Source organism: Bos indicus, chromosome 29, assembly GCF_029378745.1.
Source record: "Bos indicus isolate NIAB-ARS_2022 breed Sahiwal x Tharparkar chromosome 29, NIAB-ARS_B.indTharparkar_mat_pri_1.0, whole genome shotgun sequence".
NCBI classification, from domain to species: Eukaryota; Metazoa; Chordata; class Mammalia; order Artiodactyla; family Bovidae; genus Bos; species Bos indicus.
The window spans coordinates 49,090,741-49,116,757 of record NC_091788.1 but is presented as its reverse complement, the minus strand read 5'-3'; the positions used below and the strand labels follow the sequence as shown (position 1 = coordinate 49,116,757).

The window sequence follows — 26,017 nt, the reverse complement described above, 5'->3', positions numbered from 1 at the left end:
GCAGCCCGTCGGCCCGGCCCTGAGGACCCCACCGTGGTCCTCGCGGAGCCCACCTGGCCCCTCGGTGCCCCTGCCTCGACCAAGGCTGGAGACCCACCGTGGAGCTCAGTGGGGATTCTCCTCCCCCGGGAGTGAAAACGCGTGAACGGGGGTGGAGAGGACATACTCCCGGGCGGGGACCCGGGAACACTGCGGCCCCAATGTCACCCTGGGGGTGCTGAGCCGGCCCTGCCGTCCGCTCGCCCGCAGGATCGCGGTGGAGACAGGGCGGCGAGCTGAGCTAGCATGACCCGAGTGCCCGGCCGGGCAGGCTTTGTGTGCGGCGCCGCAGGCTCTGCCAGTTTGAGCCCGTCTTTCTCTTGCTCAAATGCCTCCCAATGTGCCCACACAACAGAGATTAGCTGATAGCCATCAGTACTGGCGGGGTGGGGGGTGCTGGGGGACGGTCCTTGGCTGAAGCCACTCGGCGGTCTGAGCCCCCGAGTCGTGACCTGCTGACCCAGCAGCCCCGCCAGCCCGGCGCGCGCTGACCGTGCAGGCTGACGGCAGACAAAGCCCAGCCCCCGGTTGGGAAGACTTTATTACTGACGACTCAGAGCAGGAGGCGGCCCGGCCCTCTGTGGACAGAGCGCTTCACTCGGGGCCAAGGGCCACTGTAAACAGGCGGGAGCACGGGCGGGGTCCCGGGGGGGTCACGGGGGGCCCCCGTTCTGAACCAGTTGCAGGTACTCTAAGTGCAGCTTCTCCTGCGCCTCGAACAGCTTCCGCAGCTTCTTGGCCTGCCCCTTGCTCAGCTCTTTGCCTTCGGTGTCGTGCGTGGGCAGACCCTGGGGGGCGAGAGCACGGCGGTCACCCCGGGCACCCCGCCCCCACACCACACTCTGCACCCAGCACCCTGATCCGCGGCGCTGGGGCCTCTGGGGAGCACCCTCCTGCCCCGGGCTGAGAGGCATGGCACCCAGGTGGGTCGGCGGCCTCCTTGCTCGTGTGAGCTTAAAAGCACAGCGGGCCGGAGGGTCTCGGGAGGCCCCACTGGGGAAGCCCTGGCCAGGGGCACGGCTGTGCCATGCCCTTCGGACCGTCTGCGGGGACAGGCTCTGCAAACCCCTTAACCAGCCCCGCGCTGACAGAGGGCAGCCCTGCACACAGGCTGGACCTAACAGCCCACACGAGCCCGTCTTCCTGGGCAGAGACACTCCTTAGCCAAGTTCAAACCCCTGCCATCCCCGTTTCATGGTCTAACAACGTCCTGAAAAGAAAAAAAAGCCTCCTCTTACATTTTCGTCGAACTTGGAGTATTTGTCGCTTTCCGATAAGAACATCTCACTGGGTGGGATCTTCATCTTGGCCAGCTTTGCTGCCTGGAACACACACGTGGGGTCACTGCTCCGAGCCCAGAGGGGGGCCCCACGCCAGCCCCCAAGTTCAGGGAGCGACAGAAAGACCGAGGCGACACCCAGGCAGAGGGAGTTAAAGGCGGAAAGTGGAGGTTTTCTGTAGGACAGAGGGGTGCGGGGCACACGGCAGGGTCAGGGTGGCAGGCGCCAGCCCGCAGCCGCCGCCTCCCTGGGGCACCACGTGGATGTGGGGGACAGAGGTGGGGGGCAGCTAGGCTGTGAGAGACACAGACGGCAGAGTGGGGGTCAAAGTGCCTTCCTGCCGGAAGCCCCCCTCACAGGCAGATGCTACCTCCTGCTCCTGTCTCTTCCTGGTAGCCTCCTCTTTCTTCTTCCTTTTCTCCTCTTCCGCCTGTGGGACAGCAGACTCCCGTGAGCTGAGCCGCCCCGGCCCCGCTCGAGGGGGAGGGAAATGGGACAAGCCCCCTGCTGCCCCCTGCTGCTGCCCCCTGCCCGGCCTGCTGTGGACACAGGGCAGGGAGTGGGCACCACACGTGAGGTCACCCTCAGCACGGCCACAATGAAGGAGGGAGCAGAGGCCTGCCCGGCCATGCGGTGGGACCAGGGATGGCCCGGAGAGCCCCGCTGGGCGGCGCCACCCGGGGGCGGGAGGGCGGCCTGGGTGCTGGGCTCCATGCCCGCACAGAGCGGCCTGGAGCCCACCATGGGTCTGCTGAGTCCCCCGCCGTGTACACCCCTCCTGGCATCCACGGCGGCGCCCCGGGGCACAGGCAGCCCTGCTGCCTCACCACGCCCCTCCCGGACACCTGCGGAGGCTCCTCCTGGCCCCCAAATGCAGGTCGACAGCGGCTTCCTCCTACAGCCCCGTGGGCCCAGCCCATGAGCTGTGCCCAGAGCTGCCGAAGGGCACCGGCTCCGTCCCATTTCTCTGCAGGACACTGAGTCCCCGAGAGCAGGGTCGGTCCTGATTCACGGAGCAATCCTGCTCCCAGAGGTCTAGGGGGTCTGATGTGTGACAAGGACGCGTGCTGGGGCGGAGGGAGCTGTGACAACATGCTCACCCCCGGGGACGGGGAGGATGGAGGTGAGACACGCTCACCCTGGGGACGGGGAGGATGGAGAGTGAGACACACTCACCCCGGGGACGGGGAGGATGGAGGGGGACACGCTCACCCTGGGGACAGGGAGGATGGAGAGTGAGACACGCTCAGCCTGGGGACGGGGAGGATGGAGGTGAGACACACTCACCCCAGGGACGGGGAGGACGGAGAGTGAGACACGTTCACCCCCGGGGACGGGGAGGATGGAGAGTGAGACACGCTCAGCCCCATGGACGGGGAGTACGGAGGTGAGACACGCTCACCTCCGGGGACAGGGAGGACGGAGGTGAGACACGCTCACCCCCGGGGACGGGGAGGATGGAGGTGAGACACGCTCACCCTGGGGACGGGGAGGATGGAGGTAAGACACGCTCAGCCCCGGGGACGGGGAAGATGGAGAGTGAGACAAGCACACCACCGTGGACAGGGAGGATGGAGAGTGAGACACGCTCACCCCGGGAATGGGGAGAATGGAGGTGATACATGTTCACCCCTGGGGACAGGGAGGATGGAAGTGACATGCTTACCCCCGGGGACGGGGAGGATGGAGGTGAGACATGCTCACCCCTGGGGACGGGAAGGATGGAGGTGAGACACGCTCACCCTGGGGACGGGGAGGATGGAGGTGAGACACGCTCACCCCAGGGACGGGGAGAATGGAGGTGAGTTCACCCCCAGGGGACGGGGAGGATGGAGGTGAGTTCACCCCCAGGGGACAGGGAGGATGGAGGTGAGACACGCTCACCCTCGTGGATGGGGAGGATGGAGGGGGACACGCTCATCCCCGGGGACAAGGGAGGATGGAGGGGGACACGCTCACCCCGTGGACGGGGAGGATGGAGGGGGACACGCTCACCCCGTGGACGGGGAGGATGGAGGGGGACACGCTCACCCCGGGGACGGGGAGGATGGAGGGGCACACGCTCACTCCGGGGACGGGGAGGATGGACACACACTCACTCCCGGGCCGGGGTGACACTTCAGGTGACCGGCAGGTGGGACCACACGTCTGCAGGTCACCAGAAGCAACAGACCTTCCCTCACGCTCCGCGCTCTTCGTTAGGAGCTGATTCTGTTGTTGTTTAATTGCCAAGTGGTTGCCTAGCTTGTTCGTCCTCCCTTTCAACGTTTACAAACACTGGGGCTTAGTAAGACTGGAAACACTGACTCCCCCGTGTGCAGTGCACACACGCCCGTGGTCATCGCGCCAGCACACGGCCAGCCCGGCCCCTGCGGCCTCACTCACCCTTTTCTTGTCTTCTCTCTCTCTCAGTAAGGCGTCTCTGTCCACCAGCTTGACCACGGTGGGCAGACCTGAAAGGCAAATGGCCGTGGGAGTCCCGAGCCCAGCCCTGTGCCCACTGCTCCTGCCCTCGGGGCCCCCAGAGGGCAGCAGGGAAACCCCCGTTACTGCTCCCAGAGACCACACGTTAACTGTGCTGCTGGGGCCTGAAGAGCCAGGCATCACAGTGAGACTTTCTCCTGAGGGTTTAAAACCCCATCATTTTCTGTGAAGCCCAAACCCCAGCCAAGTCAAAAGACAAGCTGCGAAACTCGCTGACGATCCACACGACACAGGCTGCCTCCCGAGGGACAGGTTCCTGCAGAATCGGGGTGCCGGGCAGTCAGGCCACAGGAGCAGAGCCCCAGATGTCGTCTTTCAGACAGAAGGGGCTGGCGTGAGGCCCAAGAGGCACGATCCGGCCCTGCGGACCCTGTAAGAGGCGCGGTGCCCTCGGACCCATCCCAGCAGCTCCCCTCTTGAGAGCCAGCCGCACCTGGCAGCCCCCACCCGGCGCCCACATCACAGCCAGAGGACCCACCTTCGTGGTCTTCCAGCCGCACCCCCAGCTCGGGCAGGACGTCGTCCCGCAGGGCGTCGCTCAGCTGGAGGACCTCAGGCACTGTGGGCAGAGGACACGGCTCAGTCCTCGGGCGTGGGAATGCCCGGGCACTGCCCGCTGGCAGTGGAGGCAGGCGAAGCCGAAACGGACACCACAGTCACTGCTGAGCGCAGAGCAGGCACAGCTCGGGGCCCTGTTGAGTGGCGGGCACATAGCCTGGCCCCGAAGACCCTGCGTGGGGACAGCCCGGAGTGACAGCAGGCCCGGGGAGACCAGGGCTCCGCTGCACAGAGGGGCCCCCGGGAACACTGAGCCCCATGGCCAGGGCGCAGCGATCCTGGGAGAGGCAGCCGCGTCTCTCCACCCGGGACCAGGGGCTTGTTCCGAGCCCCGAGGTCACGACCAGCCCCGGACCAGCTCCCTGCTGTCGGCTCACAGCAGCCGGCACGCCAGGCCCAGGGACCTGCGGGCAGGACCCAGAAAGGCGGGAGTGGAGGCGGGGCTCTCCAGGAACCGACGTGCACCTGCAGGTGGGGGTGACCCCCACGGCTGCCTGCGCCTCTCACCCAGAGATCCTGGCCGAGCAAGGGACAGGAAAGGGCCCCCTGGCCCGACTCTGCCTTGAGCACCAGCTCTCCTGGCTGGGCCCACCCCACCCAAGGGAGGGGGCCACCTAGAGCCCAGCTTGAAGGACCCCCAGGAGGTAAGAAAGACTCAGAGCAGCAGAGCAGGCAGGGCAAGCACACTTCCTGGGAGGCCCTGGGAAGGCCTCGACAGGCCCCTCACGTCCGGACAATCCTAACCCACACGTTAGTCTCTCTGTTCATCCTACAAGCAACACGAGCAACCCCTGGCTCACTCCCTTCCTGGCCCAGGAGCAGGGGGACCCTGTGAGAGCCCTGTAATGGCCCCGAAGTGCCAACGCCAGCCAGGCCCCGTCCGCAGGAAGCGCCCTGACCAGGGAGGACACAGCTGGGGGGAAGAGGCCAGCCTGTCTGCACCGGGTGTGAAGGGCTTGCTTACAAGCTGCCCTTGTAAGGGCTAAAAATTCACCCCAGCTAAACCCATATCCTACCGACGCCAAGAGCTGCTCTTGAGACCCTCTGGCCCGAGACCCCGGCCCCGGGGCAAGGCAGGTTCAGCTGTGGGCAGACCCGGGCCCACGGGCCCTCCACATCCCTCTCTGCAGCTCTGACCTATCCCTACGGGTAATGGTCTTGACAGGGATCAAGACCATCCCCATGGAAAAGAAATGCAAAAAAAGCAAAATGGCTGTCTGGGGAGGCCTTACAAATAGCTGTGAAAAGAAGAGAAGCAAAAAGCAAAGGAGAAAAGAAAAGATAAAAGCATCTGAATGCAGAGTTCCAAAGAATAGCAAGAAGAGATAAGAAAGCCTTCCTCAGCGATCAATGCAAAGAAATAGAAGAAAACAACAGAATGGGAAAGACTAGAGATCTCTTCAAGAAAATCAGAGATACCAAGGGGACATTTCATGCAAAGATGGGCACGATAAAGGACAGAAATGGTATGGACCTAACAGAAGCAGAAGATATTAAGAAGAGGTGGTAAGAATACACAGAAGAACTGTACAAAAAAGAGCTTCACGACCCAGATAATCACGATGGTGTGATCACTGACCTAGAGCCAGACATCCTGGAATGTGAAGTCAAGTGGGCCTTAGGAAGCATCACTATGAACAAAGCTAGTGGAGGTGATGGAATTCCAGTTGAGCTATTTCAAATCCTGAAAGATGATGCTGTGAAAGTGCTGCCCTCAATATGCCAGCAAATTTGGAAAACTCAGCAGTGGCCACAGGACTGGAAAAGGTCAGTTTTCATTCCAATCCCAAAGAAAGGCAATGCCAAAGAATGCTCAAACTACCGCACAATTGCACTCATCTCACACGCTAGTAAAGTAATGCTCAAAATTCTCCAAGCCAGGCTTCAGCAATAGGTGAACCGTGAACTTCCAGATGTTCAAGCTGGTTTTAGAAAAGGCAGAGGAACCAGAGATCAGATTGCCAACATCTGCTGGATCATCGAAAAAGCAAGAGTTCCAGAAATACATCTATTTCTGCTTTATTGACTATGCCAAAGCCTTTGACTGTGTGGATCACAATAAACTGTGGAAAATTCTGAAAGAGATGGGAATACCAGACCACCTGACCTACCTCTTGAGAAACCTATATGCAGGTCAGGAAGCAACAGTTAGAACTGGACATGGAACAACAGACTGGTTCCAAATAGGAAAAGGAGTACATCAAGGCTGTATATTGTCACCCTGCTTATTTAACTTCTATGCAGAGTACATCATGAGAAACACTGGGCTGGAAGAAGCACAAGCTGGAATCAAGATTGCTGGGAGAAATATCAATAACCTCAGATATGCAGATGACACCACCCTTATGGCAGAAAGTGAAGAGGAACTCAAAAGCCTCTTGATGAAAATGAAAGTAGAGAGTGAAAAAGTTGGCTTACAGCTCAACATTCAGAAAACGAAGATCATGGCATCTGGTCCCATCACTTCATGGGAAATAGATGGGGAAACAGTGGAAACAGTGTCAGACTTTATTTTTTTGGGCTCCAGAATCACTGTAGATGGTGACTGCAGCCATGAAATTAAAAGACGCTTACTCCTTGGAAGAAAGGTTATGACCAACCTAGATAGCATATTGAAAAGCAGAGACATTACTTTGACAACAAAGGTCCGTCTAGTCAAGGCTATGGTTTTTCCTGTGGTCATGTATGGATGTGAGAGTTGGACTGTGAAGAAGGCTGAGCACCGAAGAATTGATGCTTTTGAACTGTGGTGTTGGAGAAGACTCTTGAGAGTCCCTTGGACTGCAAGGAGATCCAACCAGTCCATTCTAAAGGAGATCAGTCCTGGGTGTTCATTAGAAGGACTGATGCTGAAGCTGAAACTCCAGTACTTTGGCCACCTCATGCGAAGAGTTGACTCATTGGAAAAGACTCTGATGCTGGGAGGGATTGGGGGCAAGAGGAGAAGGGGACGACAGAAGATGAGATGGCTGGATGGCATCACTGATTCGATGGACGTGAGTCTGGGTGAACTCCGGGAGTTGGTGATAGACAGGGAGGCCTGGCGTGCTGGGATTCATGGGGTCGCAAAGAGTTGGACACGACTGAGCTGAATTGACTGAACTGAATGCAGGAGACCCGGGTTCGATCCCTGGGTCGGGAAGATCCCCTGGAGAAGGGAATGACAACCCACTCCAGTATTGTTGCCCAGAGAATCCCATGGACAGAGGAGCCTGGCAGGCTACAGTCCGTGGGGTCGCAGAGTCAGACACAACTGAGCACTTTTCAGTATACTCACTACACAGACGTTAGACACAGAACTACTAAAGGCCCCTCAACTCCTCTCCTAGGCGTGCACCCAAAACACCTGAGCACAGGGAGCCAAGCTGACACTTACACACACGCGTTCACAGCAGTGCCGTGCACCAAAGGTGCACACTGTCCATCCGTCCACCCAGGGCTGACAGATGGACAGAAGGCGGCACGCACGTGCAGTGGAGAATCACGGATTTAAAGAGGAAGGGGGCACAGCCACGTGCCACAGCGTGGGTAACCTCGAAAACATTCTGCTGAAAAGCCAGACAAAAGCAGCCAAAGAACAGGCTGGAAGGGGTCTGCTCCCTGCCCCTGCTGGCGAAAAGCCCCATCTTTATCTCTGGATGAGACTCAAGAGAAATCTGGGAGAACAGAGTGAACTGAAGAGACGGGAGCGCCGGGTTAGCATCCCAGGGAGTCTACCGACCCTGGCATCTCTCTGAACTTCCCAGGGAACGTGGGAAACAAACAAACGAGGTTACACGCAGCGGTTCTTGCTGTTCAGCTCTCACGACGAATCCCACTCTGCGACCCACGGGCGCAGCACGTCAGGCTTCTCTGTCCCTCACCACCTCCCAGGGTTGGCTCAGACTCACGTTCACTGAGGCGGCGATGCCATCCGACCATCTCCTCTGCTGCGTGATCCGTTTACGGAACACGCCCGCAACGGGACAACCCCGAGACAGAGGGCAGGCTGGCGGCAGCCGGAGGCTGGGGGAGGGGAGCGCCTCTGGAGGGTGGGGACGTTTGGGGGCCGGAAGGCGGCGGCGCTGCACGGGCCAGGAAGGCCCTGGGAGCCCGAACGGTACCTCAGTGTGGCCGCTTTTACGTCATGTGAATTTCACCTCAATAAACTATTTTTTTAAGGGAAAACCCCAGTTGGATATTTCCGAGGAATTCAATAAACCGACTCTTAAATGCAACAAATTTCTGAGAACAACTCACACGACCCTAAAAGAGGAGCACAGAGGGGGAGCTGGCCTCCAGGGAGGGGAGAAGCTCGCAGGTGGCGATGGAAGCTTCCAGCCCCGCCACCGCCACGGTGGCAGGAGTGAAGCCAAGGCTTCCACCCGGAGAGTCCAAGCTGGAGGAGCGGCCCACAAGTCTGGCGCAGCAGTGGGCTGGGTGCAGGGCACTGGGCGGACCTGCTCCAGGTGGGGTGGGGGAGCCTGTGCACAGAGCAAGGGCGGCCAGGGGCCAGCAGGCCTCCTGGAAGGACGCAGCTACGTGGCCGCCAGGGAGGCCAGCAAGGAGAATGGGCATCCTGGACGTGGGCCAGCAGGCGACGTCCCTGGGGCACCTCTCGGCCTTGCAGGTGCCAAGCTCTGAGCCCAGCTCCAGGCGGGAAGGAGCACGCCCCGCAGTGGCCATCTCAGGACCGCCTCGCCACACCTGCAGCTGCAGCCTCGCCCCTCCCCGCCTGCACAGCCCGGGGCTTCGCTGCCCACTGCAGGCTCAGGTCAGCCCTGCTGGTCGCCATGAGTCCAGACCAGCAGAGGGGGAAGCGGACTGCCTTTCTGACGCGGTTAGCTGCCCGTCTGACAACCGCTCAGAGCCGCCCGAGAGGACATGTTTGCACCCCCCCATCCTCAGGCTCTCGGGCGAGCACGAGGGGCAGGCAGGGTGCAGACAGCAAAGCCGGAGCAGACTCCAGAGCCGCCCCAGGAGACGCTGTGCAGTCACCACGGGCCTCTGTGGCCAAGGACAGGACCCCTCCAGTCCTCGGCCTGCGGACGCCCCAGGCCACGGAGCCCCGCCAGGCACACCGCACCTCTGTGCTCACGGGCGATCCGCCGCACCCCTTCCCGGAACTCCGACAGCACCTGCAGGTAGGGCATGACCGTGGACTCCAGCTGCAGAGAGAACATTTGGGTTGCTGTGACCGGCGCCCTGTTTGTGAAGGTCAGAGCCCGGCACACGCGCCTCAGGGCGGGGCTGCCAACAGATGTGCGAGCCTGTCCAACACGGGGCCACAGGCGTGGGGGCGCCCGCATGGCGGCACAGGCAGGACAGTAAGAGGGTCCCCCCCAGTGGCCTGAGCCTGGGGTTCATAGAAGCCTGGTCTCAGACATCCAGGAGGGAACGCGGTCCTGGGGGCAGGGGCAGCAGGGAGTCCTGGCCCGGGAGGGCTTTACTCACATTGAGGCTGGTTCCAGCTCCTCCGATGGGGAAACCCAGGGAGCTTTCCTCTTCTATGGCCCCGAAGATCTAGGGAAAGAAGCAAGCGTGCAGGACACGTGGCTGAGAGACGCCAGGCAGGGACCGCATCTGCGATGCGCGGGCGGCGGTGCCCCAGGCCCTACCCGGCGCGGGTGGTGGCAGGGCAGTTAGAGACTGAGACCCAGGCTGAGGTGCCCGCCCACCGCTGCAGGACGGGTCCGGTTCCCACAACCCCTCTGGCCCCCAGCCAAGGCCACTGGACCACAGAGCCCCCTGCAGGGACCCCCAGGACTCATCAGCAGGAAGAGAGCATGCTGAACGAGGCATTGGGGACTGCTGGCAAGTACTTCTGCTCGTCAAACCCCAGACAAGAGGGACAAAAGCCGGTGTGGGCCGCTCACCTTCAGCATGTGTGTGAGGTAGTGGGCGATGCTCTCCAGCAGGACGCGGTGGGGCCTCCTCCGGGCGGCCTTGCGGGCCGCCATGTAGAGGTTGCACTGGCCGACCAGAGCCCGCATCTCCTCCAAGACTGTGCGCGTGTCGATGTTGTCACAGAGCGCCTGGTGAACCGCAGCCTTCTTCTTGTAAAAGCTGAGCGGGAAGAGGAAGGCGGGGCGCCGTCAGCCGGACAGCTCTGCCTGGGGCGGCCCGCAGCGTGATGGTTCTGAGCGCGGTTCCGCATGGACAGCGGGGACGGAGTCACCAGCTGCCCCCTCACCCCCCGTCAGTGGGCACGATGGGGGACCGTGCAGGCCCAGGGACAAGGTGCCGCCTCACCTCTTGTTCAGCTCCGTTTCCTCGTCCTCCCACTTCTCAAACTGAGCGGCCACCTCCACGGGGGCTCGGAGGAGGTCTTTCACGTTTAAGAAAAACTCCTGAAGTTAGAAAACCCCGTTCAGGAGAATTTCTGAAAAGAGCCTGAGCTGCTCTGGGCACCACCCAGCCCCGCACACAGCAGGGGGCAGGAAGGGGACCAAAAGGTTTCTCTGCAGGACCAGAGTCCCATCTCGGCTTTGGGGTCCCTTGGGGTGGCCGGCAGGCGCCCACGTAGGTGAGATGGGGCGCACCGGCAAAGCGGCTCAGCCGCCCCCCAGCTCAGCCCCCACATCCCCTTTTGTCCAGGAGGAGCGAGGCCCTCGCGAGGCCGAGGGGCGCGGAGCGGGACCTACGTTGAGGAGCCTCTCGTACTGCAGCGCCGACTCCATGGTGTTGGCCGAGTAGTCCAGCGTGTCCTTCCACGAGTGCATGAGGAAGGCCAGGCGCAGCTGGCGGGCTGCGGGCAGAAGGGCAGCCTGAGGCTCCGCCCCAGCCGGCGGCACCCGCGCGGACAGGGGCGCTGGGGGCTCCTTACCTGAGTGCTTCTTCAGGGCGTCTTTAATGGTGATGAAGTTCTTGAGCGACTTGGACATCTTGCAGCCCGCGATGGTCAGGTGGCCTGTGTGCAGGAAGTACCTGACCCAGCAGTCGTTCTCAAAGTAGGCCTGCACACACGGGCGGGAGGGGCGGGGGCGGGGCTCAGGGCACCTCCGCAGGCCCAGGGGGCTCAGAGAGGGGACCCTGTGCTGGGCAGGGCCCTGGCAGGAAGTGAGGACGGGTGGGTCCAGGCCTGCGCTGCGAAGGCCAGGCTGCTCATGTGCGAATCAGACCAAACAATCCGATTCACACTGCCCTGACTCGGAGGCCAGGCTCTGCTGGAGAGCTCTCGCCGCGCACCCCCTGCCCACCCACCTGCCCAGACAGCGGCCGAGGCCCCTACCTCTGACTGCGCCAGCTCGTTGTCGTGGTGAGGGAAGCGGAGGTCGAAGCCCCCTCCGTGGATGTCCATCGAGGCTCCCAGGAGGGTGCCTGCCATGGCCGAGCACTCGATGTGCCATCCGGGGCGCCCCTGGGGACCCACACTCAGTGAGGGAGCGCCCCACCTGGCCTCCGTGGCCGCGACCCCCAGAAACCGAGCTCCGCGGGAGCAGGGGGTCGAGTCCCACACGCGGAAAGACCGCAGGGAACGGCGAACCCCGTGAAGGCTGAGGCCGTGTCGCTGCCGGGCCCCTGCTCCAACACCCCTGGCCCGCGGCTCGCGCCACCAGGACCGTCGTCACAGGCAACATTAGAGGGCGGACACCCCCAACAGCTCAGGTCAGAGATGGTCGGGATGCAGGGCTCCAAGGTGCTCCAGTCCCATCCCACCGGCCACAGGGGGAAGGTGATGACCCCATGGGGAGTGGGCCTTGCAGGGATGCGTTCCACCCCACCCCCAGCCACACTCACCTTGCCCCAGGGGCAGGGCCAGGACGGCTCCCCGGGCTTGGAGGCCTTCCAGAGCGCAAAGTCATTGGGGGACCGCTTCTCACTCAGGCGCTCTGCAGAGACGCTCAGGTCGCCTGCGGACGTGGGGAGCGTGGGATCATCTCAGCCCAGGGATGTATGAGTTATGTGTTTATTGGACCCCCACCCCTGCACCCCACTGCCCCCCAGCCCTGCAGCCCCTGCATCAGGATGATGATGGAGCGGAGTGCAGGTGTGAGGGGCTGTTCCCGCGGGCCTGCCTCAGGGACAGGTGTGAGGGGCTGCTCTCGAGGGCCTGCCTCGGGTGCAGGGGTGAGGGGCTGTTCCCGCGTGCCTGCCTCGGGGACGCCGGCTCGAGTGGGCAGGCTCCTGTACTAACATCGGTGGCCTCTGGGCCGGATTCTGGGAGGTGTGAGCCGGGCCACTCTGCACAGCGCACTGGGCCTGGAGGCTGCAAGTCGGGACCCCCGCCGGTCCCCCCAGAAGGGAACCCACCCACAGGAGAGCCCCCAGCCCACATGGGGACAGCAGCTGCTGTGAACATAACACCCGCCCTGAGCCCAGCCTGCACGTAGAGCGTGCCCCTGGGGATCGGGGCTGTGCTGGCTGAGGCACTCAGGCCCGAGAGGGTCTTCCAGGTCCCTGGTGGAAAACTCCAGGACAGGAGTGACACGGACTCTCATGTCCAGGCTGCAAACGCGGCCACAGCAGGAGGAGCCTGGGAGGCAGCGTGTCAGCGGCCGAGAAAAGAGCTGGACGGAGGCCCCTCTGGACCAAGGGGTGGCGCCGGGCGCCGGGCGCTAAACACAGAGCCCCTGGGAGACTCGACAGACCCAGGAAGACACTCCACAGGCGGATGCGCCGGAACAAGAACTACGCGACGACTGCGGGCATCCTGCTGTCCTGACGTGCGGGTCTGTGGGGTTTTCATCCATAGAAGGGGAGCCCAGGCGCCCACCGAGTGGGACACGTGCCCCTATGGGCCGCACGCCTGTTCTCACCGTGATCACATCACCCCGGCGTCGGCAGTTTCTCAGACACGTGACCTGACCTGGAGTACCAACCCTCTCTGCCCACCATTCCCAGGACAGATAACTCACACTGGGGGCTTTACGTTCTTCGTTATAACACACGTGGCCACGAGTGTTTCCAACTTTATAAACTTAACTCTGAAGGCTTCTAACAGGCTCTTCTGTCCCACACGCTCCTCCCCCAGCCTTCACGTGTCCCCAGTGTCCCGGCCTCGTGACACCGGCTCTGTGCTCCAGCCTCCCTCTGCCCCACTCCAGGGTCACTTCTGGTCCCACATGTGCCCTGTGGTCTGACTTGTCTGCCCGACAACCCCACCCCACGCAGCGGCCAAGCCTGACATGCCACTGGATCTTCTCTCCACGTTTCTGTGTCATCTGCTGTGTCTTTAAAACACGTGGCCCACTGGAGAAGGGAATGGCAAACCACTTCAGTATTCTTGCCTTGAGAACCCCAGGAACCGTATGAAAAGGCAAAAAGATAGGACACTGAAAGATGACCTCCCCAGCTCGGTAGGTGCCCAATATGCTATTGGAGATCAGTTATTTCTAGAGAAATAACTCTAGAAAAAATGAAGGGATGGAGCCAAAGCAAAAACAACACCCAGTTTTGTATGTGACTGGTGACGGAAGCAAGGTCCGATGCTGTAAAGAGCAATATTGCATAGGAACCTGGGATGTTAGGTCCATGAATCAAGGCAAATTGGAAGTGGTCAGACAGGAGATGGCAAGAATGAACGTCGACATTTTAGCAATCAGCGAACTAAATGGACTGAATGGGTGAATTTAACTCAGATGACCATTATATCTACTACTGCGGGCAAGAATCCCTTAGAAGAAATGGAGTAGCCATCATGGTCAACAAAAGAGTCCGAAATGCAGTACTTGGGTGCAGTCTCAAAAACGACAGAATGATCTCTGTTCATTTCCAAGGCAAACCATTCAATATCACAGTAATCCAAGTCTATGCCCCAACCAGTAACGCTGAAGAAGCTGAAGTTGAACAGTTCTGTGAAAACCTACAAGACCTTGTAGAACTAACACCCAAAAAAGATGTCCTTTTCATTATAGGGGACTGGAATGCAAAAGTAGGAAGTCAAGAAACACCTGGGGTAACAGGCAAATTTGGCCTTGGAATACGGAATGAAGCAGGGCAAAGGCTAATAGAGTTTTGCCAAGAAAATGCACTGGTCATAGCAAACACCCTCTTCCAACAACACAAGAGAAGACTCTATACATGGACATCACCAGATGGTCAACACCGAAATCAAACACTGAATCAAATGAAAGACAGCTCTTTATAGGAGTAATTTTGCAGTTATTAAGAGAGGAATCAAAGTTTAAAAAATCTACCATTCAATCATTTTTTTCATTTGTATAAGAATAGTGTCCTTGGTTTCCAGAAGAGGGTATTCTTAATTTAGATACTTGGGTGAAGGTAAAAAAAACAAAAGCAAAAAAAAAAACAACTAAAAACTTATCCTATAAATATGATTAAAAATGTTCTGGACCCTCGTCATGAGGCTGTAGGATAGCCTATGGGAGAGGCTATAGCGGTGGATGGTAGTGGGTCTCCACCTTCTGTGCAGATCATATTTTCTGCCATTGACGAAGAAAAGGAGGGAGACTGTGCTCTACCTCCTGAGGAGTGAGAGGGCTTACAGGACGCTGAGGCCGGGCGCCCTGGTGAGCCCCCTTCCCCCTCTACACAAACCTTTAAAAATTTATCCAACAATTTCTGATTTAAGGCGACTACCCCACCTCCACTTGCACCTCCCAGGGCCTAGGAATTCCCCAGTTTACATCCAAAGCCTCCCAGACCACTGCCTAAGGCTGAAAAAGACAAAAAAAAATTTTCTTTTAAACTAAGGAGCTTTTCAAGAATACACAATATACAGAGCCTGCTCCTTGCAGAAAAACCCCTCAGGGGGGCCTCACCCAAGTATAAAAAAAAAAAAAGGAGAAAAATAAAAAGAAAAAAGAAAAAAGTGAAAAAAAGAAAAAAGGAAAGAAAAATAATCGTAATAGAAAAGGATTCTACAAATAAAAAGTGTTTCTCTTATGACCAAGCAGAACGGTAAGGGGATTTAGCAACAGTATTAACCCCTAACATGCTGGTTGCTCCAATTCCATTGGGAGTGGCTGGCCCCCTGTCTGAGGGCCTTGTAGGACTTGTGCTAGGGTGTAGTTCGCTTTCTTTTCAAGGAATTTCGGTGGTGCATGGTGTAGTAGATTCTGATTATATTGAGAAATTAAAGGTTTTGATCTCACCGCCTACTAAAACTGTGCAAATTAATAAAGGTCAGAGAATAACAGTTTTTGCTTTTACCTTACATCAGACAAGAAAAACCTTGACTTCTCAAGCTAGGGGCCCCAGAGGATTTGGATCTAGTAATCTAGTTTTTGGGTGCAGGAAATCACAGCTCCAAGGCCTTTAAAAGATCTTTTAATTCAAGAAAGTAAAATGTCAGGGCTATTAGACACAGGAACAGACATCTCTTAACATTTCTGGGAAAGACTGACCCAGCTCCTGGCCAACACATACTACTGAAAATGAGTTGGTGGCATTAGAGAAAGTGGTATGCGGGGTGGGAATGCTGTAGAGAAAAAGGTGAGGGAGAGTTTAAAACCTTGAAGAGTAGTGAGTTCCCCGTTGCTGGAAGTATTCAAGCAAAGATTAGATGGTTGTTTGTCATCTAAAAAGCTATAGACCAGATTTACGTTACAAAACGGTAATTGGAGAAGCTTATAAAGATGTTGTGCAACACCTCTTTACTTGCTTCTCATGTTTAGGTCTGCCAAAAGTTTTGAAAACTGATAATGCCCCTTTGAAGCTGTGGAGAGATTGTTTAATAACTTTAAATGATTTCTAAAAATTATTAGGGGACATTAATTGGATACGCCCACATTTAAAACTGACTACTGTAGATTTAAAGCCTTTGTTTGATTGTTTAAAAAGTGATCCTAATTCCAGTTCTAAGAGAAAGTTGACTAATGAGACAGAGTTGGCTCTTGTTTAAGTAGATGAGACTTTAAATGATCAGTTAATTAGGATTAATATTACCAAAAGATGAGATTAAATCATTCTTGCCCCAAAACATACACCTACAGGGTGATTGTGACAAAAAGGCCCATTGGTTCCATCTACCAGTGACCCCAAGAAAAACAGTTTTATCTTATCCCAGCTTGGTGGCACAATTAATTATAAAAGGAGGAAAAAAGAAGTGTGGAACTTTTTAGAAAAGAAGTAGCAAATATAGTAATTCCATTCAATAAGGATCAACTGCAAGTCTTTTACAAAATAGTGATGATTGGCAAGTTGCCCTGATAGATTTCAGGGGTCAAATTTTGTTTCATTTGCCCTCAAGCCCCCACAGTAGTTAAAAGTTCAAAAATGTTAGATTGGCAGTTTGAGGATACCTGTGGAACTTTCCAACCCTATGTAGTTCCTACGCTCCCTTTTACCCTATGGGGGAGGGACATGCTGTCTCAAATAGGAGATACTCAGAGAAGGGTTTTCTCAATTTCTTAGTTATCAACAGGCGGTACAATTAACAATACTTTATATATTATTATAAATACATAATATAAATATATTTGCCTAATTACAGTTTGCCTAATTAGGTATAGGTATAAATAAAACATAATAAAGGTATACCTAATTCTACTTATAGATCTATACTTAATTTGTATATACATTAATATGTATACTATATATGCATATTATATACATACTGTATAATTAAATATATATTGCAGTAATATAATGTGTGTGTGGCTGATATTAATTGGTACGGATTGATGTGCTGTGATGATATATGTTCTATATACTGTATAATTATATTATATATGTGTGACATATATTATTGCAGTACATTGGTTTGTGTTGGTTGGTATTAGCTGTGTACGTGTTGTATTGCTGTAATATATATTAATTAATGTATTAATTATAAAGATTAATTCAAGTACATTGATTATGTCAATAAGTTTATACTTGTTGCCATATAAAAATACATATATAAATACATTTTGCATTTAGATATATCTGTATACCAAAATGAGATAAGGAGATTATACATTTATTATTTAAATTTATACCGAGACCTAAACTAAACATTAGACCTAAATTAACATATCTCTAAATTTATGTTGTTAAAATGTAAATTTTAAAAATTTAAAAAATTAAATTGACAACTGCTTGACAATTCCTTTGCCATAAAACCCCCATAGGTGTAATTGGGGTAACCAGACAAAAAATTGGTTTTATGGCAAGATGGCCCCCTACAGTGGGTCCATCTTCCCGCTCAAACTAAAAAAGTAGTGGCCTCTTATCCAGGATTGATAGCTATTTTGATATCAAAGGAAAAAAGCGGAGCATTGAATTATTTGGTAAAGAGCCATCAGAAATTGTAATTCCATATAATAAGGAACAACCTGATGCTCTTCTAATGTTTAAAAATTGACAGATTGCTATGAAAAACTATTTTGGTCAAATTTTTGCATCATTTACCTTCATATGTTTTGCTAAATTTTATATCCAGACATCCAGTTATTTTCCCTGTCAGACGTAAACAATCTCCTGTTCCAAACACTCAAATAGTTTTTACTGACGGGTCAACAGACGGTAAAGCCTCCATAGTTACTAAAAATCACCAAAAAGTTTTAAAAACACAAAAAACTTCAGCTCAAAGAGCTGAAATAACAGCAGTCGTAGAGGCTTTTGCTATGTTTGCAGATGAGGAATTTAACCTTTATTCTCAGTATATTGTCAGGTTGTTTCCACACGTTGAAACTGTGGTTTCGCCTGAAAATAAGACTACCATATTTGATCTGTTAACTAAATTACAGCAACAAATTTGGAAAAGAAATAAAATATTTGTCAGTGGACACATTCGGGCTCATTCCGGATTGCCTGGCCCTTTAAATGCCTTTAATGATTTGCCTGACTTGTTAACCAGAAACACAGTGGCTACTGTGATTGAGGAGGCCAGAGCCTCTCACTTACTCCATCATCAATACGCTACTGCTTTAAGATATCAATTCCAAATTCCCAGAGAGACTGCTCGAGGGATTGTGCATTCTTACTTACACTGCCCCACTGTTTATAATAGTCTACCTGTGGGAGTCAATCCTCGCGGTCTCAAACCTAACGTACTCTGGCAAATGGATGTAACTCATGTCTCTTCATTTGGAAAACTGTCCTTTGTTCATGTAACTGTAGATACCTTTTCTCATGTTATTATTGCAACTGCTCGTACAGGGGAAGCAATTAAAGATGTAATACAGCATCTCTTTACTTGTTTTTCATATTTGAGCCTACCAAAAGCTTTGAAAACTGACAATGCTCCTGCTTTTACTTCTAAGTCTTTTCAGGAATTTTGTATAAAGTTTCAAATTAAACATAATACAGGCATCCCTTATAATCTCCAGGGACAAGCCATTGTGAAAAGAGCACATCAAACATTAAAAATCCAAATTCAAAAAATTAAAGAAGGGGAGTTTAAGTATAGTTCTCCCCATCAAATCTTGCAACACGCTCTTTTCGTAATAAATATTTTAAATACTGATTCAGCCAGAACTACTGCAATGCTTCGCCATTTGTGTCCCGAGCAATTGAATGCAAAACCATTAGTTAAATGGAAGGACCTCCTCTCCGGACAATGGAAGGGTCCTGACCCATTATTAACTAGCGGTCGAGGACGCGCTTGTATTTTTCCACAGGATGCAGATTCTCCAATTTAGATCCGGGACAGGCTGATCCACCATGTTGCAGTCCCCCAGACATCCGCTTCCCTCATTGCTTCGATCACAAAAGAGGAGCCCGCCGGAAGGGGAGGCAAGATAAACATCGAGATCCCGGCGAGACTGACGAGGCTGCTGCAGCGCGAACTCCAACCAGAAAATAATTCTACTTATTCTGTTTTGGCTTGTCTACCCTCTCCTTATGTTTTTCTCTTTACCAACGATTCTGGAAAACTTAATGTACATGTGACTTTCACTGGTGGACCCAATGTAGTGACTTGTGAACAATGCATGCTCTCATCTTGTTTAAACCCTCAGTATAATGTTTGCCCCTTTGTAGTGTAACAACGTCCACCTTATCTTATGATGTAACCACTTATTGATATGTTAATTTTGGTCTTGCTGTATTACAACAACTACAGGATTTAATGCGATCGTGATGGTTTGTGGGCTTGCTTATCCTGGGAATAGCAGCTTTAATAACCACAATTGCTTCTGTTACTGTGACAGCAATATCACTGACTCAACAAGTGCATACTGCCCAATATGTTGATACCATGTCTAAAAATGTTTCTCTAACTCTAGCAACACAGGAAGCTATAGATAGGAAATTAGAGATGAGAGTAGATGCCTTATAAGAGGCAATAATGCATACTGGGACTGATTACAGGCTTTAAAAGTGAAAATGGCTCTGTCTTGCCACGCTGATTACCGGTGGATATGTGTGACATCTTTAAAGGTAAACGAGACAGATTATGAATGGGAAAAAATCAAAAATCATATCTCAGGTGTTTGGAACAGCTCTGACATTGGCCTGGACTGAGGGAAACTTCATAATCAAATACAGACCCTGGAACACTCTCGACTGGATTTTATGGCCGCTGGAACAGCTAATGACTTTTTTCACACCTTCTCTAACTTTATTTCTGGAAAAAACATTCTGTCTAATCTTCTCATGAGCATTCTTCCTTGTATTGTCAGGATTCTTTGGCAGAACATTCAGAAGCTCACAACTGAGCTGCATCTGGCTGTTTTAAGAAATAAAAAAGGGGGAGATGCCGGGAGTAGGAGCTCCACCCCTGGCAAAGGTCATGAGGAAGGAGGCTCGGCATACGCAAAGGCAGGATCGAGCCTCAGGAGTCCCCCTGGAAATTCTCGAGCATCTGCCCCCAAAACCAGAGTCTGCCTACTTTCTGCTTTGTGCTCTCACCTACACCTCTGACTTTACGGGGGGCTGTCCCCCACTACCTCTCTCTGAAAAAAGAGTTAACTTACAGCTCCAGTTAATAATTCCTGGGTGTGACAGTGTTTCAACCTACAAACTCCTTTGGAAGTCCTCTAGCCTGCCTGAATAGGTTTTTCCCACCACATGTGATTGTTCAGAGCCTCCCAACTGTGAGAGGCATGAGATGTTCTAAGCTGTCTGAATACAGATTCCTTTGAGTAGTTAAAAGATTGATGAGAAATTGTATTGGTGAGGGTTTTTCACTTGTTGGGCCAATGTTTGCTGCTAAGTCTCCATATCCCTTACCTGCTGTGTCCCTGGCAGTGTATCTATTAATATAATTGGTGTAAGTAGTAGCTTTAATGTTTGTAACCTGGGACCCTTGAGTTAATTCTTTTTCTTGTCATAGCCCACCACACCTTTGCCCTATAAGAATGCAACTTTATCTAATGCTTTTGGAGGGTGGCGCCTGACTTTAGAATAATTACCTTAGAAAAAAATAAGTTTCTTAAAATGTTAACAGGCCTCCGGGCCAGAAGATGATGCAAATCACCTAAACTTTTGCATATGATAAGTTTGCAGGAAGAAAGCCTGGCTTACTGCATGACTCTACCCCTTCCCCCATTATCCTCTATGCATAACTTAAGGTATAAAAACTACTTTGGAAAATAAAGTGCGGGCCTTGTTCACCGAAACTTGGTCTCCCCATGTAGTTCTTTCTCTCACCTTATGGCTGAATTATTCAGCCTCTTTTCTCCACTGAATTTCCTCACTGAGCTATCCTTATTCTACTACTCTTTATATCCTTAATTAACATTTAATTAAGCAGTTGTTTGCTGATCCTCGCCGACACCGTCCCCGCTTCGAATTCCCTGGATCCACCGGGGCTGGACCCCGGCAGAGAAGCTCTATATAGTCAGCAAAAACAAAACTGGGAGCTGACTGTGGCTCGGATCATGAACTCCTTATTGCCAAATTTAGACTTAAATTGAAGAAAGTAGAGAATCCCACTAGACCATTCAGGTATGACCTAAATCAAATCCTTTATGATCATACAATGGAAGAGACAAATAGATTTAAGGGACCAGATCTGATACATAGACTGCCTGATGAACTATGGACGGAGGTTCATGATATTGTACAGGAGACAGGGATCAAGACCATCCCCAAGAAAAAGAAATGCAAAAAAGCAAAATGGCTGTCTGAGGAGGCCTTACAAATAGCTTAGAAGAGAAGAGAAGTGAAGAGCAAAGGAGAAAAGGAAAGATATACCCATTTGAATGCAAAGTTCGTAAGAATAGCAAGAAGAGATAAGAAAGCCTTCCTCAGTGATCAGTGCAAAGAAATCAAGGAAAACAATAGAATGGGAACAACTAGAGATCTCTTCAAGAAAATTTGAGATACCAAGGGAACTTTTCATGCAAAGATGGGCTCAATAAAGGACAGAAATGGTATGGACCTAACAGAAGCAGAAGATTTTAAGAAGTGGTGGCAAGAATACATAGAAGAACTGTACAAAAAAGATCTTCAAGACCCAGATAATAACGATGGTGTGATCACTCACCTAGAGCCAGACATCCTGGAATGTGAAGTCAAGTGGGCCTTAGAAAGCATCACTACAAACAAAGCTAGTGGAGGTGATGGAATTCCAGTTGAGCTCTTTCAAATCCTGAAAGATGATGCTGTGAAAGTGCTGCACTCAATACGCCAACAAATTTGGAAAACTCAGCAGTGGCCACAGGACTGGAAAAGGTCAGTTTTCATTCCAGTCCCAAAGAAAGGCAATGCCAAAGAATGCTCAAACTACTGCACAATTGCACTCATCTCACACGCTAGTAAAGTAATGCTCAAAATTCTCCAAGCCAGGCTTCAGCAATACGTGAACCGTGAACTTCCAGATGTTCAAGCTGGTTTTAGAAAAGGCAGAGGAACCAGAGATCAAATTGACAACATCCACTGGATCATGGAAAAAGCAAGAGTTCCAGAAAAACATCTATTTCTGCTTTATTGACTATGCCAAAGCCTTTGACTGTGTGGATCACAATAAACTGTGGAAAATTCTGAAAGAGATGGGAATACCAGACCACCTGACCTGCCTCTTGAAAAACCTGTATGCAGGTCAGGAAGCAACAGTTAGAGAAGGACATGGAACAACAGACTGGTTCCAAATCGCAAAAGGAGTACTTTCAAGGCTGTATACTGTCACCCTGCTTATTTAACTTCTATGCAGAGTACATCATGAGAAACGCTGGGCTGGAAGAAGCACAAGCTGGAATCAAGATTGCTGGGAGAAATATCAATAACCTCAGATATGCAGATGACACCACCCTTATGGCAGAAAATGAAGAACTACAAAGCCTCTTGATGAAAGTGAAAGAGGAGAGTGAAAAAGTTGGCTTAAAACTCAACATTCAGAAAACTAAGATCCTGGCATCCGGTCCCATCACTTTATGGCAAATAGATGGGGAAACAGTGTCAGACTTTATTTTTTGGGCTCCAAAATCACTGCAGATGGTGATTGCAGCCATGCAATTAAAAGACACTTACTCCTTGGAAGGGAAGTTATGACCAACATAGATAGCATATTAAAAAGCAGAGACATTACTTTATCAACAAAGGTCCATCTAGACAAGGCTATGGTTTTTCCAGTGGTCATGTATGGATGCGAGAGTTGGACTATGAAGAAAGCTGAGAGCCAAAGAATTGATGCTTTTGAACTGTGGTGTTGGAGAAGACTCTTGAGCTGTCCATCCTAAAGAAGATCAGTCCTGAGTGTTCATTGGAAGGACTGATGTTGAGGCTGAAACTCCAGTACTTTGGCCACCTGATGCAAAGAGCTGACTCATTGGAAAAGACCCTGATGCTGGGAAAGATTGAAGACAGGAGGAGAAGCTTACGACAGAGGATGAGATGGTTGGATGGCATCACCGACTCAAAGGACATGAGTTTGGGTAGATGCTGGGGGTTGGTGATGGACAGGGAGGCCTGGTGTGCCGCAGTCAATGGGGTCGCAAAGAGTTAGACATGACTGAGCGACTGAAGTGAATCTCTTTACAACAGAGCCCATAAGGAGAAGTCACTGGACCCAAACGTATGACACTGTAAGTCGCACGTTGAGGAAGCTGTAACCTGCATAACGAAGCCGCCCTCGTATCGGGACAAAGACTCCCAAGTCTGTGGAGACTCAGTCAGCAAGCAGGGACCCCTGTTCAGTCCTGGACGGTGCTTCCTCCAACTACGACCCAGAGACTCATACGTCTGCCTGGCTGCAAGTGCAGACAGACAGAAGCAAACACCCACTAACAACCTTTATCTTCTACAATATGTCATAAATCCTTACAGCCACACATCCATTCAGCATCACGTTTCAAAAATTTTGACTAGGGTCCGCTATGTACTTAGGCTCCATGTAGCTAATGGTGAAGTTTAAATGTAAAGACAATAAAATGTGAAAACTATATCCATGGTTAAAAAAAAAAAAGGCAAGATAAACATTTTTACAGCCCCAGTGCCTTCCAGAAACGCTGGCAGCAACAAGCGCATCTGGTGGTGTGAGAGGGTGAGAGTGGAGAAAACACTTATGAATGAAAGACAGACAGAGCCCAGCGTGGTCCAGGAAAAGTCTCGTGTCTGTTTAACACGTCTGGGTTAAGTGGGGCGGGGGGGGCTGTCTTTACACGCGGGTCACCGTCACGGTGGCAGCAACACGGCCGTCCAAGCGGCTGCCCGGCCTTCTCCAGTGTGCCGTCCTGTTGCCAAGCTCTGCCCAAGGGCTCTCGTGTAGGCAGTGTGAGTGATCACGGTGGACGACGGGCTACGGTTTAGTACTAACTGCAATCCCTGGTGTAAACGACAGTCTCATACACGTTGCAACTGAGCTATGCTTGAAGCATACTATGACACGGAACGCAAACAAACTCTACACGGATTAAACACAGGTGCTCAGACCCCCAGAGCTGAGCCTTCAAGATCAGAACAGGCTCTGACTGTGGCCCAAGTCCCGCACCTTGGTTTCCCTGCAGCGACCATAGAGATAATGACTGCTCGCTCCTGTCCCAGGACAGGGGCTGCCCTGCCCGACTCGGCGTCCGCCCCAGGCGCCTTCTGGGGTCTGTAAGTGAACAGCCTGTGTCTCCCGCCCCTCTGGGTGCCCTGCCTGCCTTCCATCAAAGCGCTCTGGGGCTTTCCCTCCCCGGGCTCCCTGCTGCCCCGTGAGGGTGCCGGGCGCTCACTCAGCAGGGCGCCGTCTGTGTCCTCTCCACACCCCCGGGCAGGAGTCCAGCCTGGCCCAGCCCGACCCTTGAGAGAACAGTCAGCCCCACCCCAGGCGCCGAGGCCTGTCTGCTCTGCGGGGCCGCACGGCGGCTGCTCACTGCTCTGTCCCCTAGGCAACAACGCAGTTCAGGAGTTCCGTGTAGAGAGCTCCTAAAATCCCTCAAGTTTTAAGCCGGGGTCCCCGTGAGCCTAGGCCCCTACGCCGTGCAGGGTGAGGCCACGGCTCCCCGGGCTGTGACCCCAGCCGGTCCACTTACCTTCCCCCTCGTGCAGGGCTTTCTGGTCCCCGACGGCCTCGGGCACCAGCTTTCCGTAGCTGTGCCCCTCAGTGTTGGCAAACTTGACTGTGTCGAAGTACACAGACCCGTTTGAAGCATACCTGGAACACAAAGCCGTTAGGGAAGGTGTGACGAGCTGCCCGACTGGCCAGCCTGGGGACCCAGAGGCCACAGGGGTCTGCTCCGCACCCTGTGCAGCAGGCCGGCCAGCAGGCTGTTCCAACGTGGCCACCGAGTGGGCCAAACGGGGCTGTGACGAGCGTGGCTGGGATGGGGGCCCCCGACTCCCCAACGGCCCGGCCCGTGCCCTGCCCCCTGCCCGGGTGACTCTGCCCTGCATGCTGCCCTCGCCTCTGCCTGCCAGCCCTGACCCCCAGCACCTCGCCGTCTGACTGCATTTGGAAAAAGGGCTTTTACAGAGGAGCTCGAGTTAAAACGAGGCCTCCAGGGTGGGCCCTGACACAGCAAGACTGGTGTCCTTTTAAGAAGAGGAGCTGGGGGCTCAGGGAGGGACAAGGGGTGTGTGCCCTCACAGGACCGCTGCAGCCGCACGGTGGCCCTTCCATTGCTCACGTGCCGTGCAGCTCTGAGACGGGAGCCCAGGGCCGCCACCACCCTGGCGGCTCCCTGCGCCTCCCTGCTCCTCTCCAAGCCAGCGGAGACCCGCGCCCCTGGGCACACCTTCCTGGAGCCTTGAGCTCACCCGTAACCGTTGTCCACAATCTTCTGGACAAAGTCCACGATCTCTGGCACATACTCACTAACCCGGGTCAGGACGTCCGGAGGGAGGACCTGGGGACAAGGCAAGCCCGGCTCCAGAAGCCTGAGCACCGCTGGGCCCCGGTGCCCCGCCCCTCCCCCATGCACCACCCCCAGCCCCGCTGTCTTTTCAAAATGAATTTGCACACGCAATGAAGAGGGTCTGGATCCTGAGAGGCCTTCGGTCACGGAGCCCTCGGCCCAAGAGACCAAGGTCAAGACCATCTGCGACACTTACATTCAGGGCGACACTTACGTTCAGGGCTTCCATGTCTTTGTGGAACTCCGCCTCCCAGAATTTGGGCAGTTCAGAGAAAATAGAATTGTCCGTCACCTCACTGCCGTGCATGGAATCCAGCCAGTCAGAAAGCACATCCTTTGCTTCTTCCAGCAACGCCTGAAGAAAAGGAAGCAGGATGTGTGCACCCGCATGCAAGTTCCAGGGCCCACGGCGGGCGCGGTCTACGTGCGTCCGTGTCCACTCACGCGTACAGACTCGCCGTGCACGGCCAGCACCCGACCCGGGAGGAGACCCCAGAGCTCCCACGGATGGCCTGGCCGTCCAGAGGCTGGAGCTCTGACCGTGTGCCTGGAGGGTCAGGGTGCGCCTGG

The 26,017-nt window shown here is 53.5% G+C and overlaps 1 protein-coding gene across 3 annotated transcripts in view; it reads right to left on the bottom strand.

The window, feature by feature from the left end:
* Nucleotides 1-562: 562 nt before the first annotated feature.
* The window catches only part of CARS1 (cysteinyl-tRNA synthetase 1), a 52,401-nt gene continuing 26,946 nt past the window's right edge, over nt 563-26,017 (bottom strand). For 2 of the 3 annotated variants that reach the window (XM_070782785.1, XM_070782786.1), the window contains exons 8-23: nt 25,662-25,802; nt 25,350-25,438; nt 24,626-24,747; nt 12,081-12,193; nt 11,572-11,700; nt 11,167-11,296; nt 10,985-11,088; nt 10,593-10,690; nt 10,217-10,406; nt 9,795-9,863; nt 9,427-9,508; nt 4,282-4,362; nt 3,705-3,772; nt 1,690-1,749; nt 1,278-1,361; nt 563-827 (exon numbers count right to left, since the gene is read on the bottom strand). In XM_070782785.1, the coding sequence (XP_070638886.1) occupies nt 693-827; nt 1,278-1,361; nt 1,690-1,749; nt 3,705-3,772; nt 4,282-4,362; nt 9,427-9,508; nt 9,795-9,863; nt 10,217-10,406; nt 10,593-10,690; nt 10,985-11,088; nt 11,167-11,296; nt 11,572-11,700; nt 12,081-12,193; nt 24,626-24,747; nt 25,350-25,438; nt 25,662-25,802 (1,695 nt within the window). In that variant the 3' untranslated portion in view covers nt 563-692. The other variant, XM_070782787.1, reaches the window with a different exon arrangement.